Source organism: Thunnus maccoyii, chromosome 5 (genome assembly GCF_910596095.1).
Source record: "Thunnus maccoyii chromosome 5, fThuMac1.1, whole genome shotgun sequence".
Lineage (NCBI taxonomy): Eukaryota > Metazoa > Chordata > Actinopteri > Scombriformes > Scombridae > Thunnus > Thunnus maccoyii.
In genome coordinates, this window is record NC_056537.1 from 9,185,381 (window position 1) to 9,204,362 (window position 18,982).

Below are 18,982 nucleotides of genomic sequence, written 5' to 3' on the forward strand. Positions count from 1 at the left end.
GCTAAAAAACACAGCGAGCATCACTGAGGCTGCAGTGGCTTCATCAGATCAAAACTGTGGAGGCCTGACTGTCATCTACGCTGAAGACCTTCACAGTGTTAGGAAATGATTTGCAGCAGTGATGGAGACACTTTTCAGGTAGGTTTATTTCACTATATCTCAGAGGGACATATTCTACTTTTTACGTATAAAACAATGATAAATAAATATAAAATATGATGCATTGTTGTTATAAACTACACAACAGCAGGCCTATATAAAGTGGTTCAAACTGACCCAATTAAAATGCTTCTTACTTGTTAATGTTTCAGTAATAATAATCCAATAATAGGACTATATATAAAACAGTAGGAGTACTTTCGCTTTTGATATTTCAAGTATGGCTTCACCTGATGGTTATTTTCATTATTAATTATGAATCTGCCGAATACGTTATCGATTAATCACTTAGGTCCATAAAAGAACTAAAATATTAATTAGTATTAATAATTCTATTTAACTTGTAATGGATAATTTTTTACAGTGTGACAGTGCTACTTTTAATTAAGTAAAGGGTCTGACTGCTACTTCTACCACTGATGTACTGAAGTAAAAAAAATACAATATTTGTATTTAATTATTTGAAATGTATTTGAGTAGAAGTCCAACGTTACATACAATGGAAATACTCAAGTAAATTACAAGTTCCTTTTTAAAATTGTGCTTAAATACTGTACTTGAGTAAATGTACTAAGTGACTTTCCCTTTCCTCCGCTGGATTTTTCATTATTAGCATATTTATTTATTAGAATAAACACATTTTTGATACAGTGTAAAAATCCTAACCTCTTCATCCGAGTTTTTACGGTAAGAGGATACCTATTCTAACACACCAGAAGAAAATGTATGTCGCTTGATGTCAAGTCTAATCTCTTATGACCCTCTTAAAACAGGCTTTCCTTGTAAGCAGTTAAGGCAGAGGGCGGTACTCCATAGCTGTATTTCATATAATGGAAAACAGTCTGCAACAATCGTTGTTATTAAGAAAAGAAAGCGCTTACATTGATTGCAGCCTTGTATCTAAGGCCTGTGGGTGTACATTTTTACTGTTCTCACTTGTATGTATGATACTACACTCAGAAAACCAAGCGACAAGCTGAGCTTAGTGACATAAAATGTAATTAGATAAGTAAAAAAACTTGTCAATAAAAAATGATGGAATATTGACATTTGTTAACTTTGTTTTAAATCTTTTATGTTCAAGGTGTTTCTCAGGTAACAAAATAATGAACTTAAATGTAAATTTAACCCTCACAGCCTGTAGATCTTCCTGCAGATTCAAAAAGTGTTTGAGCTTTGGCTTTCTTTTTCCATCCTGGAGCTTTTGGGGGAGTCATGTACACAAGTGAGTCTAAGAACTGGCCAAAATCATAGAAATGACATGTGAATTCTGCTTTAAGGTGGTAAAAAATGGTTCTAACTACAACAGTTCTCAAGAATAAACTATTCTTGGAGCTTTTTTAATCATTTTCATTTGATTTAATCTTAATTAGTCTGTCAAAGCTAAAAAAAAAAACAACAACAAAAAAAAAATTAGTAAATTAGGTCTCATGTTGTTAAAATGTATAGTTTACAGGACCAGTTCAAAGATTTGCAGGCTTTTTCCATGTACTCGATCCTTGGTTGGTGCAGTCATAAGCTGTATCCAAGTGTTTTTATATTGCAGAAGAAAGAAAAAAACAGAATTCCTAGTTTGGGGGCTAGTATCCTCTCCACTGAGAAGATACTATCAGATAAGATAAAGACAAAAGGATTATAAACAATTTTATACTTGAACGTTACTGATGAGAGAAAATAGTAAAGGGTGTAAATTGAAGGAAGGAATATTGCTCTCAGTATGCGTTGCTGCTGCAATATACAGAGGGCACTAATTTGGCCTGAGGATATTACAACACACCAATAAACATTGTTGAGAGATAAATACCCACACGCTGCTGAATTAAGCTCCCAGCATGCTTTACAGATTCAGTGTTTTAATGTGGTGGGAGTGCACATTATTTTGTGGGTATTCCTGTTTAATTGCTGTAGTTTACACTGCTCACTTTTTGGTGTGGCTGTAAACCCCACAGTCCCATTGAATGATGATGTTAGATTCAAACTAGATTCTATAGGAAGCTTGAAATCCCTTATCTCATGTATATTATATAGAGCTCCGTCAATACTGGAGTTTTGAGTCCAAGATCAATAAAAATTTGACTGTAAATATGTGATCATAATACTGATAAAGATCTCTTAAATTTGGTTGTTATCAAAATAAATTGTGGCCCAAATACAAGTGTGTGACAAAGACAAAAACAACATGAAGGGTCTTAGTGAGGTGCGAGAGCCACTTCAGTGCTTCTCAGCACAGATTCAACAAGTCTCTGCAACTCTACTGGAGGGATTATCATTTTGTGTTATCAGATAATCAGTTGGCTTAAAATGTATTGACTGTGAAGGCATTTTGTAAACAATTCACACGATCGTTGTACTCATCAGACCATTCAGTGTTCCCTTGCCGCTTGAATGGAAGCACCTGAATTTTGTATTTGTCTCCACTCTTACAGGATATTCAGGTTTTTTTTGATGGTGCGGGTATATGCTCTATCTTGACTGAAAATACATAAACTCTAAAAACCTGACTGATAAGAAATAAAATGAGAACTGCAAAATTGTTTTGTATTGTATACATTTTCTTCATATTCTGTATTTTATACAACTTGATGCAAAGTGTTGTGGACACTACTTTTGTCTATACTATTGAGGACGGTCAAACTTCCAATGATACAGAGCAGCAACCAACAATTGTTTACATAATCGTCTTGCTTAAGTGATGATTTCTTCTATAAAATCTCAGAAAATAGTGAAAGAGTCAATCAAGTCCAAGCTGACATATTAAAACTATTTTTTTTCTGACAAACAGTCAGAAAAAAACTCAATGATGTTCAATTTACTATCAAAGAAGACGCAGAACCAGCAAATATTTGCATTTGAAATGCTGGAGCCAGTGATGTTTTTGCATTTTTCCTTTAAAAATTACTTAAATGATTATCAGTGTTAATGAATCATTTTCTGTTGACTGACTAATTGATTAATCTATTAATTTTCAGCTCTATGCCACTGATTAGAAAATGAGAAATGTTATACATCTTGTATGACTGTGGGGCAGCTCTACAAAATATCTATGCCAAAAAGACGTCTTTTACAAATGTACACGTTGACATAGTTTGTATTTAATACAGTATAGCTTGATTCAATAGTCATACAAATGATACAGTAATAGGTTATAACAGAACAAATATAAAATTAATGTAGATAACTGTATATCCTGGGCAATCGTATGAAAACAGTTGTTGAATACCATAGAAAAATAAAATAGGGCACATTCTGCGTCCATCATTGAAAGGAAAAACAATTCTAAAATCAGAGTGCATGAGGATGGCAGACTTAAAAAATGCTTCACTACAAGCAAATTCAATATGAATTCTGTAGCAAAGAACAAATTTTTTTTTTCACCCGGCAATAACATAATGCAAAGTATGACAGACAGACACTCAGATTTTGTACATGTACTCTATAATAATGGCAAGATACTGGGACCAGATGAAAGCACTGATTACAACCACAGTCTGTAGAACTTAAAAGTAACACAATAATATTGAAAATATACTTCAGACATAATTTCTGACTCTCACGTGCCCAAGAAGGACTTTATAGGGTGTAGGCACAGATTTGTGCATGCTCCATCAGCTATTTCTGCTATTCTATCATGAATTTCTGGTTTCCCTGTAAAATCCTCTTGATTTGTCCAATAAAGCTCTATGCAGAAGTTTACAGTAAGTCAAATGTCACTAAATGTTTTATATTCAAGCATTACTAAATTTAACAATAACAATCAAGTTATCCCAGCATCACATGTAGACCTACAGAATTACTATTAAGTTTTATTTGTCATCCCAACCTAACGCCATAAGGACTAATCTCAGCACATTGGGAATAGTTATTTAAAAGTGCTATAACATGATTTGTGTAAAAAAAAAAAAAAAAAAAAAGAAGTATTGCACTACTTATGAGGTCTTAACTGATGACTTACACAGATGTACGCTTCAATGGCATAGTCACTGCAGCAAGGACTGCTCTAAACAGGTGTGTGCACATGTGTGTGGGTGGGGGCTTAGCAATACATTCGCACAATCACTAAAGCATGATGGCACTGCTAGTGAGCAAAGGCGGACGCAGACACTAGTCACAGTCTGTACTGCAGGTCAGGAAATCTCAATATTAGGTGAGATGTAAGGCCTGGGTTTCAGTGGATACATGTGGAAAAATAAAACAAAAGAATTCACATGGAAAGTGATTTGATGAGTGATCACAGAGGAGATGTATTGGCCATTTGGGAGTTTATAGCCTGATCATTTGGGATGTGCTTTACCTCTCCTTACCGCCATTCAGTGGTATTTACTGAGGCAGAGGACAATGCATCATGCGAGCTCAAAGAACTTCTTTGCAACTAAATAAGTCAAGTAGCAGTTTCACCTCCTCGTGTTCAGTAGGACACTCCTGAGATGATGCAAAACTAGCTCGTACCATCTACTTGACATACACCTTGTGCTAAGAATGAACTGCAGTGTACTGAATACTTACTGGACACAGTAGGTGTAAAAACAATCCTATCACAGTGGTGATCACACTTCTTATCTGGAATAAAAATGGTGCACTTATTTAAAAAGGAATATTTCACCCCTCCATGTCAGTTGAAACTCCAATAAATAGAATTTATTGCAGCAAGTTTGGCACCACAGTTCCATCTGAGCTCATTTCAATACTTTTGAAAACATCTGAAGTTAGTTTAGCTCATGTCATAACTCATGTGGGGCAGTCATTAAGCCACTAACCATTTGGATTACTCTACAGCAGATATTAAGAGAAAGGTAAAGTGACTTTTTGGAGCATTTAGACCATGTTAAATTAATGAGAATTCGACTGAAATGCAGGTAAAAGTTCAATTCAATATTTTGCTGCCATTACCTTCAATGGAGTTTCAACTGACATATGATGAGTAGATGATTTTTTGGGGGGATGAACTACTCTCTTATGGTCCCTAAACCATTGGTTTAAAGTGGAAAATAAAACAAAGTTATTGAACATTACCTCGATCACTTCACCTAATGTGCCTGACCATAGACCACAAAACTGCACAACACTGGAGCACTTTGTTCACTCTACCACCTATTTTCTGGAGATATGTTCAGCAAAAACAAAATGTCACAATGTTGGCGGCCAAAATGCTATCACATTGAAACTTCGCAAAGTCAACACTCAAGCCTTTCTTGTCACTGCCTTGTCTTGGTCTGGCGTGCCAATGAAGAATGGCCTAGTTTCAAAAGACAGCCACTGTAAGGAAGTTTCTTTCCTGGGCTCACTAATTGGTCACACAACACGGCTTGGGGTTAACAGGTTGACTGCAGAAATCTCAGGGCTCATGGATTGGTTTGGGAAGTCAGGAATGAAGCTCACTGATTGGCTGGGAGCAGACCCTGCCTTTGGGCATGCTCCAAAATGGCATTGTAGCAGAAGTAGTACTGGTCTGGGGTTTGAATGCTGAAGGCCCTCTGTGTTCTCATGCGCCGCACCGTCTGGCATACATTTAGTGAGCCAACGTCCTGTAGCTGGGACAGACAGATGTCCAGGGCACAGAAGGTACCTACAAAGAACAAATGACACTTTTTAAAAAAGGGATTGACAATGATGCGCAGTTATTACCATCCTGTAAAAACTCTGTGATAAATGTTAACTGACCCTTGAAGGTCATAATGTAATTTCAAAACTGGATGTCAATGATAAAAAAAATAGTTTTGGAGAGTTACAATCTCAGGACCTCACCTGTTCTCCCAATCCCTGCACTACAGTGGACCACCATTGGGGGTCCCTGTGGGTGTCCTGACCACTGAAGTCCCAAAGCCTTCACCATTTTCCTCTGCTGTCTCTTCACAGCTCCCAGGAAGTCAATGAGAGTCACTGCTGAGGTGGGAACACCGTAGTCAGGCCAGCTGAGGTACTGGAAATGACTCACTTGTCTCTGTTCACATGTCTAAATGGATAAAAAGAATATTTTGACAGTTACATGCTTGTTGTACATTACTCATAACTTTGAAAAAAAAGAATTCTGCTCAGGAAATATGGCTTGATTGCACAATTAAGGTTTTAAATGTGGAAACAAGTATATTCAAGCAGTGTAGGTGTATTGGCCATTGAATCTACAGTATGCATGATGTGGAGTCACAGCAGAATATAGCTCAAACCAAAGTTATATTTATAACATCAGCCTCTCTTGCGGGGCCCTTGACATGCTGACCCTTGCCTACAAAAACTGGCTTCTAGGATGTCGAGTGTCATTTGTCTGGTATGGAGGGAGTCAGAGCTAAGGTGGGAGGTGTTACCAATCAGATACAGACTACCAGTTAGACTGGTTGTGCAACCAAATTTGCCTCTATGCAAGTGCAAGTCATGGAAAAGAAGGTTTTGACTGTTGTTTGTGCCAACACACCGCAAATCAGGTTAGTGTATTTGGCCTTCATGGAGTCACTGGGTGAATCCTAGAGATGGCATGGCCTGCGAACTCCAGTTCTGGTGGGGGGGCTTCAACACTGAGTAATGCCGGAGACACCTATAGGGGTAATTTAGAGGGACAGCCGGCCAGGTAGGCTTTGTTCAGGTGCAAAGGTTGCTACTTGCAGTCTTGACCAAGGATGTCTGTGCCTGTTGTGGTGGCAATGCATGAAACTCTTCATGAAAACAAGCAGTGAAGGAAGACGTTAGGTTGAAGACAAAGACCTTTGTTGATCTTGGGGACTCAAAAGCTTCTGTGATTGAGGAAGCAAAAAAAACTCAGGGCATGGGAGGTATTCGAGGAGGCAACAGAGAAAGACTTTTGGTTGGTCTCAGACATTTTCTTACTAATTCTGTTTGTGATTTTCATGGACCACTTATCTTGGCGAAGACATTTATGCAGTTCTGTTGGCTTCACTGTACCTTCCAGCACATGCTTACGTGGTTTACAGCCAAAGTGGATGACAGTGGCATGACAGTTAGCACCTCCAAGTCTGGTGGTGGTATGGTACCATGGTACTCTGCTAGAAAACAGCAGATTGCACCTCTTGGGTTGGGAGAAAGTTGCTTTCCCAAGTCAAGGATTTCTTGTTCATGACTGAGGGAAAAATGGGGAATGAGATACAGACGTGGATTGGTGTGGCATTGGGAGTGATACTATGGCAGGCAGCAAAGCATGCTGGCGAGGCTCCTAAATCTACATTCCACATATCACATATTGCCCAGAGTGTTTGGTAGTGACCAAAAGAATGAGAATTACTTCAGCTTTCAATTGCTGGAAGTCCCTATTCAGCCGTAGGAACAGGGTGAGAAGCTCTATATCGAAATGGAGCTTGGCATAGACCAGCTGTTCCTTTGTGTTAAAAGGAGCCAGTTGAGGTGGTTTAGGTTGCCCTGGATTATCACATAATCAGGATGCCTCATAGACTCCTCCCTATAGAGGTACTCTGGGCTTGTCCAGCTGGTAGGAGACTCTGGGGCAGACCCCACCGTGCTAAAGGATTACATATCCCAGCTGGCCTAAAAATGACTCAGGATCCCCCAAAATGAGCTAGAGGACTTGGATGAGGAGAGGCTATATTGCTAGGCCTGTCTCCACCGTGACCCAAATAAAGAGGAAAAATAAAAGGAAAATAAAGATGGATATCTTACTATAGGAATTTGTAGGCCAGAACTTATATTGAAAATATCTTTGGCGTTACTATGCATGCATGTATTTTATTTGCTCCCCAAGTTGTTCACTGACAAACTGCTGCTACATGAAAAACCTCCCCGGTATGTATTCCTGCTGTGGTCCATGGCTGTACCTCAGTGTTGTGCAGTTCAAGCGTGGTGTGGTTGTAATGGGTGTGGTGGTCCACCCTTTGGTTCACCACTGCCATATGGCCATAGACCTCCTGTCCCCCTTCCTCCAAAGGCCAATACTGTCCACACTTCCTCCGACTGCCCTCATCTGTCCTGCAGCACAGTAACACAATACACTTTTATAAAAATGAATTTTAGTCTCACTATTGCCAACTGGTACCTTTTTTGGCTCAAGAACTATGTACTGACTATGCCTTTGTCAATTTACCTGGTTGTCATGACGATAACAAGCACGTTTTGTTCCCAAACCATTCTCCAGAAATCACCATAGGTCTTTTCCAGTGGTCCTAGACAGTGCAACAAGAGATTCAGAGCAAACTTCAATTTCTTTTTTCAGTGAATTTAGTCAGTGATTAAATGAAATGGAGCATATCCATTTGATTGCAACCTAATGAGCTACACTTATACTTAACAATAATTAAGACAGGGTATTGAGAAAACTAACCCCTTTCCCTTTTCACAGCTCTTCATCTACTGTGAATGACTTTTACATATTCTTTAATCACAAAATTGACCTAATCACGGTGTGATTGTTTCTAGTCACTCTTTTGTATGCACCTGCAGTATCCTGGAGTCCACCAGCTTTTTCTGTCAGTTTGAGACAGTCTCCCTAGATATCTTCAGCAAATTAGAGCATGTCATAAAACCAACATCCTGCCAATTTGACCACCCGTCTCCTGCAAAACTCATTAAGGAGCTCGTTCTGATAATAGAACCCTGTTCTGCCGACTGTCATTTATTTACCTGTCTCCCTTATTGCATTTTGCCATCTGTTATTAATTAAACTTCTGTTTAATGACTCAGCAGAATGCTGATGTCCTAAACAATCAATCAAAATGAACTTATAAATCTCATAAAAAGGCACTCTGGCATTTATAGCACTACACATTCATGATAATTTTCTGTGGAAGACAAGCACACTTTGTTTCACACAACATCATCTCTGAATGCTCTAAATTTAACACTGGTATACCACAAGGCTCAGTGTTTGGCCTATTGTCATTTTTTTTATTCATATGCTACGTCTTGTTTAGATTTTGTGCTGCTATGATGTCAGTGTACACAGCTATGCTCAGCATGCCCAGTCACACAAGATGTGTTAAGTTCCAGCAATTTAATGCCAAATAACTGAGATGTTGGCCCTACATCACAAACAGTACTGAGCTGCATATGTTACTTTAAATATCAGGAATTTTGCCATCAATTAGAGTCCATAGCTAAAAATAGTACCTTGGTTATATTTAATCACAATTTTAGATAAAATTTAATTTAAATAATTGAGTAATTGAAATCATTTTTCAGTGTGCAGTTGAACAAATTATTAGAAAAAAAACCTCTTCTTTCAATATATAATGCGATTCAATACTCCCTGTAAATACAGCCTGAAAAATGATTATCAAGTTGAATCTATGCGTTTCTGACAAAATCTCAGAGAATATAAGCTTCATGAATTATTAGATGTAGGAAGATCTACCTATTCAAAAGGTGAGGTTTGGAAAAAATGTACTGAAAATGGAAAAATAACCTTAAATTAAACGTTACAGCAAATACCTATGTTTGTACAACTAAAGCTTATTCCATTTGACTGCAATGTAATGATCATCGACAACCAATATGAACCATTAACTTAAAAGGGCATGAACATGGGTTAGCAGTAATACTAACAGTAATCCAGAGAGCATCAGCAAAAATATCTGACATACCTTGAGTACCAATGTATGCATTCTTCTGTTTGTAGCCATCCATGAAGCTCGCATTGATGTAGTCTGATCTCTGTAGGAACAACAAAGTTTTGTCACAATGATGGACTGAGGCTGTGCAGTATTTCTAGTATATCTCATGTCAGTTCAAGAAAACACTTCTATTGCCAACTGCCAGCTAGCTGATGAACTAGTGTGGCAGCCTGTTAAATTTTGAAGCTCGTCATGTTTCTTGGCAGCTGAGAGTGACCAGTCTTTTTCTTTGATATGAATGACACCTGTAATATGCATATTTAAAAAAAAATCACCAACCTCATTCCTTCTGGATTTCAAACGAACTCTTGTTTGATCAAGGCACAGCACATCTCCATAGCGATTCCTCTCCTGATTGTAGGCTGCTCTGTAAACAATTAAAACCAAAGATTATTAGTGACACTTCTTCTGCTTGAAGTGTGGGTCAATATTTATTCTGATGAACAAAAGTAGCCTAAGCCATGGCAGCTGTTTTAAGACGTGTATATGTAAATAATATGATTTTGTTTCATGGGGAAATAAGCGAACCAATCCATTGCTTTAATGAAATGTATAATGTGTAATAATTCCTTTTTTGAGGTAGTAAACCCATCCCACGACGTGTCTAATGTTATAAACTCACTGTGCACAGTGGAAGGTTCCAGGTGGAGGTTCTTTTCGGAGCTCCTCATACTCCTGATGGATGCCTGAACGCTGGAGCCTGCCGAGGTGTGTCAGCAGCTCCTGCGGGCGCATGGACTCAGGTCCCGGGACGTGAATGGAAGTATCTTCCACGGGTATTCCCACCAGCTCGTCCACTGGATCCACCCTGCCGTTCTGGCCCGCCAGTAGCTGCTGGTTCCAGCTGTAAGCATCCAGAGGTAGCAGGCCGCCAAGGTGCTGAGGGAGACAGTCTCTGGGGAGGTGTTGGCGCAGCTCGACCATTTTTACCATCTGAACCTGGAGTTAGAAGAGACGGGGGTCGACAGGACCCAATAAAGACAGAGTTAAAGGATAGGTTCGTGTTTTTACACAACTGTCTTACTACAATACTAACATACCATTATGTACATGGAAATGAGTCTCGGTTGCTGTAACAAATCTTACTGTCTGTACTGATCCTGAAGCTATTCTCTTAGACTATACTACACTAAGAGATGAGGGACAAAATCTGCAGCCCTCTTTTCATGTAAAAATACATTCCAAAGTTCAGCTGGAGCTAATATGATGCTTCACTAGTCTCAGTAAGCTACATCAAGTCAGTATCTTCTAAAATTAAAGTCTGTTTGTATGTTTTTACAGAATAAAGTTCCTCGCTGAGCTGTGGAAGGAGGGATACATTCTGGTAGTCACGTCTAAATTTGGTGATGTTACCGTGGCTTTACTACTCAAGATGTGCTCAGAGTGAACTTTTTTCCTCTTTGCAGAGTCAGGACACTAATATTTTGGTAACAACTTTCTCTGACTATGATACATATATATATTTTTTTACATGTGACATCTCAGAGCGCTCTATTCTTGCTTGCCTTAGTAATCTTGAAACACAGTTTACAGTAGAGAGTCAGGTGATATTTACAGCCTCTAAAGAAATCCATGCTAATGAATTTTCTTTGGGGACAGTAGTGTTGTAGGGTGATCGACCCAAAGGGCTCAAGCATGCAGCAGGGTGGATTAGTGGTTAGAGAGAACCCTCTAATCAAATGATCACTTGCAACAATCAATGACAAAGACTCGCCTGCTCACTTACTGCATGCCACTCCAGATAAACTAAATGTATTTTCTCAAATCTCTTAGTAAAGTATAATCATGAACAATGAGAAGGCAGAGCTAAAGAGCAGATGTGAGAAATCAAAGTATTAGAAAATGAGCACCAAGCTCCTTCATTTACCCTCTCCCTAAGTTTCTCCTTGAGAAGCAGACTGAGCAGGTTGTAGGGCACTCGAAACCAAACAGGGGCCCCGACAATCAACACCTTCTTCAGCCTGGCAGGGAACGCCCCCTGGTGGAGAAAGACAGCACACATTTTAACAAACTGTAAGTCTGTCAACTGATTTTGACTGAGGATAATTCAGTTCCTACAGTCAATGTTTAGATCGATATGTAGACACAATATACATGCCGCTGATGCGGATGTGGCCACAGAGGTGTCTGTGTTATTGACTCCAAATGACATACTACTGAGCCCTTAAAGCACAAATCACTTAGATGTGGGCGTACACGAAAGTAACTGACAAAATAAGCAATATTTTACAGCTATGGTGCATGTATTACATCTTTTTTATGCTTGTCAAACCATTCAGTGAGCCATTTGTTTTGCCCTTCGGACAGGCGTTAAAATCCTTGAAGACACCAACTGCATTTTAATCAATGTGCTTCTGCACAGGGTGAAGGAAATAACTCAGCAGTTATGCATTAACCTTGTCCTGGAGAGAAATGAATGATTTTCAACAGTGGCTGAAAATTCAACTTTAAACCCAAGAATAATACATAGAAGTGTTAACAGTGGGTCTGTCTGTATCTAATCCTGTCTTGACTACATTTACTCTACCTGTACAATAACATTTCCTGTGTGTGTGCAAAATGCAGTCTTGTAATTCCAACCTTAAGCAAGTTGAGGATCTTCTTGCTCAGGTCAAGCTCAAAGTTTGTGTAGTTGGAGCCTGCCATGTCGTAGATGAACACCAAACCATTCCTCTGGGTCTCAAAGCTGTGGACAACAAAACATGTCAGGTAACAACTAACGTACACAGGCAAGTTTTGTCAAACACAGCAGATTAGGGCTGCAACTATTATTTTCATTATCTAGTATTCCTCTATTTTCTTGACTAATAGATTAATCAATTAATTGTTTGGTCTATGAAATGTCAGAAAATAATGAAAAATACCAATTTTCTAAAGCCCAATGTCTTCAAATTGCTTGCAGTCTTAAGATATTCAGTTTATTGACACATAAGACAAGAAAACAGTAAATTCGCACATTTCACAAGCTGGAATCAGAATATTTGGCATTGTTGCTTGAAAATGGACTGAAACTATGGATTGATTATCAAAATAGTTGCAGATTAATGTTCAGCTGATTTATTAATTCAGCTCTACTTGATTTGTCAAATATTTAAATGACTGGATTAGCCAAAAAAATAGTCGTTTCTCAACTGAATTTCCAGAATATTTTGCATATAATAATTTAAAACCATCTATACAAAGACCACCCTGTTGTACATATGGAGATGTTAGAGTAGTTGTAGTTGAATCAATTATAGTCACATTGTTTTAGTTTTACAGCGGATAGACAGTATTTTGCAATGAACAGCTTCAAATTCAGTATAGTTGCCACATGGAACTGCAAAGTGTCTGAAATTACTACCTTGTAAAAGTCGAATATGCTATGAGTTGTAGGATTCCCTCAAGGACAACTGACCTACTAAGAAATAAACTGGGTGATGTATTTGGTTTCTAATAAAAGTAAAATTCTGTACCAGCCTCCGATACTAAAGCAAGATATATCAATCTAGCAAAGAATTGATGTCCTGTATTGACAACAGTTCAACAATGATTTTAAACAAAATGTAGCTATTTTATCACAACTTCTTTAATATTGAGGCTATTCATCATTTATGGAGTCCTCACCTCTCCACAGCCCGATCCAGGAGGTAGAATAGGGCCTGAAGCACTACATGGTTGCCTGTCTTGTTGGGGTGATGAAGTTTGGCCGTGTACAAGGCAATGGAGGCCCCTGAAGGGTCCCGTACACTCTGCAATACACAACAACAACAACAACAGGTTACATCAGCATTCAACCTAGTGTGACAAGTTTATCCCCTTTTTCACCACCAACTCTCATTTCCTTTGACTAAACTGTGGAATATTGGGGTAATTCCCTGCCAGGCTTCACATAGCTATTAATAAACCTCTCATTATATCCATGAAATACGTCTGTAGAGAAGGTTTTGCAAGTTGACTGAGTGGTGCTGTAATGTGGTGCTATAAGCCACTTCAAGGAGTGAACTGGGGGCTGGTTTTAAGCGTGACAACAAGGCTGCCAAATGGAAGCTGTGCAAAAATGAAGAATGAACAATGACCACAGGGGGGCACTTAAGTTCATATACTGGTTACTGGCATGATGCCAAAAAGGGGCTGTCAACATTTCAGCAGGAGGAGCGATTCTTGTCAATAATGATGCTGCCTCTTACGGCTCCTTTCTTTCCCCCCCGAGAGGGACACAGAACATATTTTTCTAGTCAAATGTGATCAGTGTTAAAGCTACAGTGTGTCATGAGAACCAAAGATACACCGGAACCGTCCTTTGTAAGCAAATAAGCCTGTGTTCTCGGCCATGGGAGCTAAAAATACCTCAGACAGGATATGAAGCCTGCTGCTGAGGCTGGAGAACTCCGACGTCAGACAAGAGGATGTGCAGCATCAATGCCACTGTGGCACGTCAGTGGGGAAGGAAGAAGGGAAACGCAGGAGAATGGGAATGTGTGTGTGTGCAAGCTGGAAGGGGGGCATCTTTTATGGTTGTGATTTGGCTGACAAAAGGCTAAATTTATCTGGCTCAGGAAAGCCACTTGGCTTGAGCATTTGTCAGTAAGTTACACCCGAAAGGGCCATTAATTCCTTAATTACAAGAGCTTGCTTTTAGAATTCATACCCTAAACCTTCTTGTCAATGAAAAGTGGCCACTTTAGGACATTACTGACTGATTGATCTTCAAGTTAAGCTACTTCCTTGACAGGTCTAGAAGATCCTAAAATGCAGTTTATAATGCAATTTCTGAGAGGTGACAAGTGAGGAACAGAGAAAAAAAAAAGGACAAACATTCAATGCAAGACAATAGCAAATATTTTTCAGGCTTTGTCACTTCCTGAGTAATTTTATTAAAAAACAGAAGAATCTGACAATATTTTTTTTTTGACTTGTCACAGAGGAGCTTGTCAATATATAATATGAAATAACATATCTCAGTTTGGACTTGGGAGACTACAAATTCATAACAGAAATCCTGCATTTACAAAGTGTCTGAATAGAGTCTGACAGACCTGAGCATTCAGCAGGCAGGAAGAGTTTAACAAAAAGATGTGACTGGTTGCATTATGGGAAAGTGTTTTTGGAGCCAAAAGCCAGAAAATCTTTTTTTTTTTTCCCTTCACCCCAGACTTTATGGAGGTGTAATACTGAATCACTAGAGGACTCCTTTAATTGTTTGGTCAATAAATGTTGAACATGGTGAAAATTGCTTGTCACAATTTCAACATGCCCGAGCTGGCATGTTGAAACAGTTTGTTTTGTCTGACCAACAGTCAGATCACAGAAATATTCAGTTTACAATCAAAAAGACTGAAAACCAGCAAAAGTTCTTATTTCAGAAGTTGGAACCAGATCATTTTTGGCATTTAAACTTAAACAATTATTCGATTATCAAAATTACTACTGATTAGATCACAAAAAATAATATAGTTTATAAGCAACAGTTAAAGATGGGATTTCAAACTGAGATGGTCCATAAACCTGCAGTCAGTTTTTCTACAACTTGACATTAGGCCTGACCTTTCATTAAAGAGCTATGCTAAATGTAGAGGAAATTACTGTGAAGGCACACGGGCATATAGCACACAGATACTCTCTTACCAACACAGTGAACTTTCCACTCAGCAGCTCAGAGCGCAGAGGTTCCTCCTGTGGCTGAAGTCTGACGATTCCTTCTTTAAGGCGCGTTTCCTGAAGAAAACAGATCACAGCAGGTGAAGTCAGGACTTTGGAGTAACTATAGCAGGCGTCACTTTGAGCTGAATTCGTCTCTGTGAACAATAGAATTACATGCCTGACTTTCCTGCCAGGAGGATCCCTCTCTGCAAGGTTTCCATTCCCTTTTTCCCCCCCCTCCAAGGAGGCTGTGTGGGAGTTTCTTGAACTTATTGTGAAGCCAAGCTGGGGAGGTGTGATTTCCATTTGCTATTTTATTTACTTTTTATTTTAATACTGTGGAGTTGTGGGAGATTTAACTGTGATTGAGGCCTATATTGACCAGTGAAAAGTGGTCACACTGGAATGAGTCTAACCCATCTGGCAGAATAGTCTTAAAGCCATAAGAATGTTATTTATACTGATTTTAATAAAGGGTTTAGTTTTCACTGAAGCTTTTCCTTGACCTGAACCCTGTCTAGAGCTGAAACAATTAGTCAATCGATAACAATAAGATAAGGTCGAACTTTATTGATCCCTGGAGGGAAATTCAGAATTACAAAAGCACAAGAAACCTCTGTACAGCTGAGGAGAACCGCAGGGTCTGAGTGACTCTTTTCACATAGACACACACTCATTTTATCCATTGTTAATATAAAACTAGAAGCTTTAACACTATAGATAACAGGCATAAAAACAAACACGAGCAAAAGCATTTGTATTTTAAATATAAAAGTGTTATAGTGAAACAAATGCATTTAAGAATGACTCAGAAACAGTTTTTTTCTTGCTAAGCTATTAAACGCAACATTCAAAGATGAGCCTGATGCAAAACAAGAAGCAATTAACAGCTGAATTACATGTTTTGCCCTGAGAAGAAAAGAAAAACAATATTTACACCTATAAAGAATGCCTCATTAATAAAAACATCTACAGTATGTAATAAAATGACTAATTCAGAATCCATAGAAACACTTGTAAACTCAGCTTCAAAAAAACTTTCCTTCCTTCTTTTTTTTTTACATGTTATAAAACTTTCTTGGAAATAGGCACAGTTTTCAGTTATCAAACAGCTTTTTGGCATACATCCAGCTCTGTTGTGTTCAGTTCTTAAAATTGTGCTGAAATAAGGAGAAGTAGAGTGTTCTGTCTCAAAAAATGCACCGTCATCACTGAAACAGAACCTTATTTTGTTTTAAATTTTGTGGTTTATCAAAAGTACTGAGATTCTTTGAAATACGTAAAGTCTTAACTGAAACTACTCTCGAGGCAGTTACAGTAGATGGTGAGATACAAAAACTCATGATTTTTTTTTTTTTTTTCATGCCAAGCTCTACTCGCACACTTTGAATGCCAGCTCGGTCCTGTTTGTGCGTCCCCCCCCCAAACAAGTATTGCACTGGAAACTTTCCCCCTTTACTTGGTCCTGACAAATTACTTGTACCCAGCCTCTGTCCTGGTGCTGACGCAGCATTAAACCGAGTTAAATGAACTGTGGCGTAGCAGGGGGAGACTAATCCGTCTCAAAGTCACATTCGAGGCATTTATAAATGAGTCGCGTTTATGCAGGCCAACTATTCATTGCTGAAATAAGAACCCACCTTGGTGATTGAAGTGACTTCACTAAAAAGGTAGGAGGTAAAATCCTGCCATGTCTTGAAGCTATTCAGGTCATTAGAGTCTGAGCGAGACGTCTGGGAACTTTCCGTTTTGCTGCTGTGGATAAAACCGGAGCAGATCTAAGCAGATAAATCCTATTTTGTAATTTACAGCAGAATAGACCATTTAGGGACAAAATGAGACATAATCCTCAACTCCCTGGTAGTTTTTAATGTGTCTCGGAGGAGAAGGTGTTGATTATGTTATTATCTTATTTTCAGATCGTAAAGTAAATGAGATCTGCGGGCCTATCCGCTGGCCTTGCCCTGGAGGTTTCATCTTGATCATCATTTCATCATCAACAAGGTCACCAACTGTTTTTCAGTGATATCTGACATCTTTTCTCTGCTATGTTGGATAATGCTCTCTCCTGAGTGAGAAACCAAGCAGCCTAAACAGAGAGGGGGGGCTTTGCAGAGTTAAATATGAATAAAAACATACAGAAAAGCCACTTTTGTTTATGTACTATATCATTATGGCTAATTAAAAAACACTTTCTGTGAAAATAGGATTTGAACATTTTCTAAAGCCATCCATTCTCACATATCTGAGGGGACACGACTCCTCTGATTAGCAGCAACTGTATGTTTTTAACTCGGGCCTGCTTCACTCTACAGTTCTCCTCCGGGAATAGGTTGAGAACAAACCAAAGAAACAGGAAACAAAAAGCAGAAGATCAGCAATACTCATTAGATATGTACCTCAAATGCTAAAAAAAAAAAAAAAAAAAAAAACCTCTCCCAAAAATAAATAACCTCACATTACAGGGAAACCAGATGACAACTCTTTTATTTGATTTAATAAAGCACAAATTCTATTATTGTGTTTAATATTGGGTTACATCTAGGCTCAACATGCCGTTCCCAGTCAAAGTCTGTTGTGTTCTGCATTTACTCTAACCTCATAACTTCAACCATACCAACCAATGTTCTATTCTGATGACAACATAACACTTTTTTCGTGAAAAGCTTGAAGCTTTCTTGGAAAGCTGAATAAGCCTGCATGCTGCTTCTTGAAACATCCCCCTGGTGTATAATTCAGTGTGTGACTTGGTGTGTGTGTGTGACTTGGTGTGTGTGTGTGTGTGTGTGTGTGTCTGGCCTCAGGTTTTTCGTGCATCTGCTTAGTCCATCTCTTACTTGGCTTGAGCTTCTGAAGAAATTCAATGAAAAAGGCCTTGTGTTGCTGTGCTGTGGGTGTGGTGAAGACGCTCTGCAATGAACTCTACCTTTCTACCTCTGAATCAACCGTCATCTGTGTTGTTTGACTGCCTTTTGTCCGTGTCTCTGTTTTTGGTTTTGAAAAAGGTGTTATAACATTTTTTTAAATATTGAATTTGGTGTATTTGGCATTGAAAATATAGGATTATATTTTTTTGATGTATATTTTATGATGTCCTGATTTTATTTTTTTGTCCATCTGAAAGTTTTAGAAAGTGTGTGTGTGCGTGCGTGCGTGAGAGAGAAGCAACTGCTGACTTTGCAGTTGTGTCATAATCTTACAAACAACAAGCTTAAATAATACGACTGGTTCTGTGGAAATAATTGGCAGATGTGCAGTATAATGAGCTAGAAAAGGAGCGATAGATGAGAAATAGTGTTCCAATGTGGGTGTAGATTCTTTCAATAATGTTAGATAAAAAAAAATGTTTAGACTGATGTGGTAGATATGTCTCTAAATTTAGATTTCTGAAAAACTGGAAACTATGTTTTCACCAAAACAACCTGACCTTGAGAACATTCAGTGGAACTAAAAAGAAGAAGAAGAAAAAAAATATCACACTGTCTAATTACAGTGCTACTGTGTTAATTTTCTAACTGCTCAACAATGTTAAAGTTAGCAGCTTTGAATTTTTGTTACCCTTGTGTTACATGAGCATCACTGTCACCAAGATCTCCCTTTGCTGATTAATGAGCTGAGCTGATAAAGTAGTAGTC

The 18,982-nt window shown here is 38.5% G+C and overlaps 1 protein-coding gene and 1 long non-coding RNA gene across 2 annotated transcripts in view; one reads left to right on the forward strand and one right to left on the reverse strand.

The window, feature by feature from the left end:
* Positions 1 to 49: 49 nt before the first annotated feature.
* On the forward strand, positions 50 to 10,443 carry LOC121896742. The gene is made up of 3 exons (XR_006096099.1): positions 50 to 138; positions 6,013 to 6,073; positions 10,357 to 10,443. It is a non-coding gene; the product is annotated as an uncharacterized LOC121896742 (long non-coding RNA).
* Positions 3,232 to 18,982, reverse strand: part of ptpn9a (protein tyrosine phosphatase non-receptor type 9a) — a 27,457-nt gene continuing 11,706 nt past the window's right edge. The window contains exons 3-13 of the mRNA XM_042410703.1: positions 15,333 to 15,422; positions 13,332 to 13,456; positions 12,306 to 12,411; positions 11,593 to 11,703; positions 10,348 to 10,664; positions 10,005 to 10,092; positions 9,696 to 9,765; positions 8,201 to 8,279; positions 7,935 to 8,085; positions 5,902 to 6,109; positions 3,232 to 5,722 (exon numbers count right to left, since the gene is read on the reverse strand). Coding sequence (XP_042266637.1) covers positions 5,532 to 5,722; positions 5,902 to 6,109; positions 7,935 to 8,085; positions 8,201 to 8,279; positions 9,696 to 9,765; positions 10,005 to 10,092; positions 10,348 to 10,664; positions 11,593 to 11,703; positions 12,306 to 12,411; positions 13,332 to 13,456; positions 15,333 to 15,422 — 1,536 coding nt within the window. The 3' untranslated portion in view covers positions 3,232 to 5,531. The remainder of the gene's footprint in view (positions 5,723 to 5,901; positions 6,110 to 7,934; positions 8,086 to 8,200; positions 8,280 to 9,695; positions 9,766 to 10,004; positions 10,093 to 10,347; positions 10,665 to 11,592; positions 11,704 to 12,305; positions 12,412 to 13,331; positions 13,457 to 15,332; positions 15,423 to 18,982) is intronic.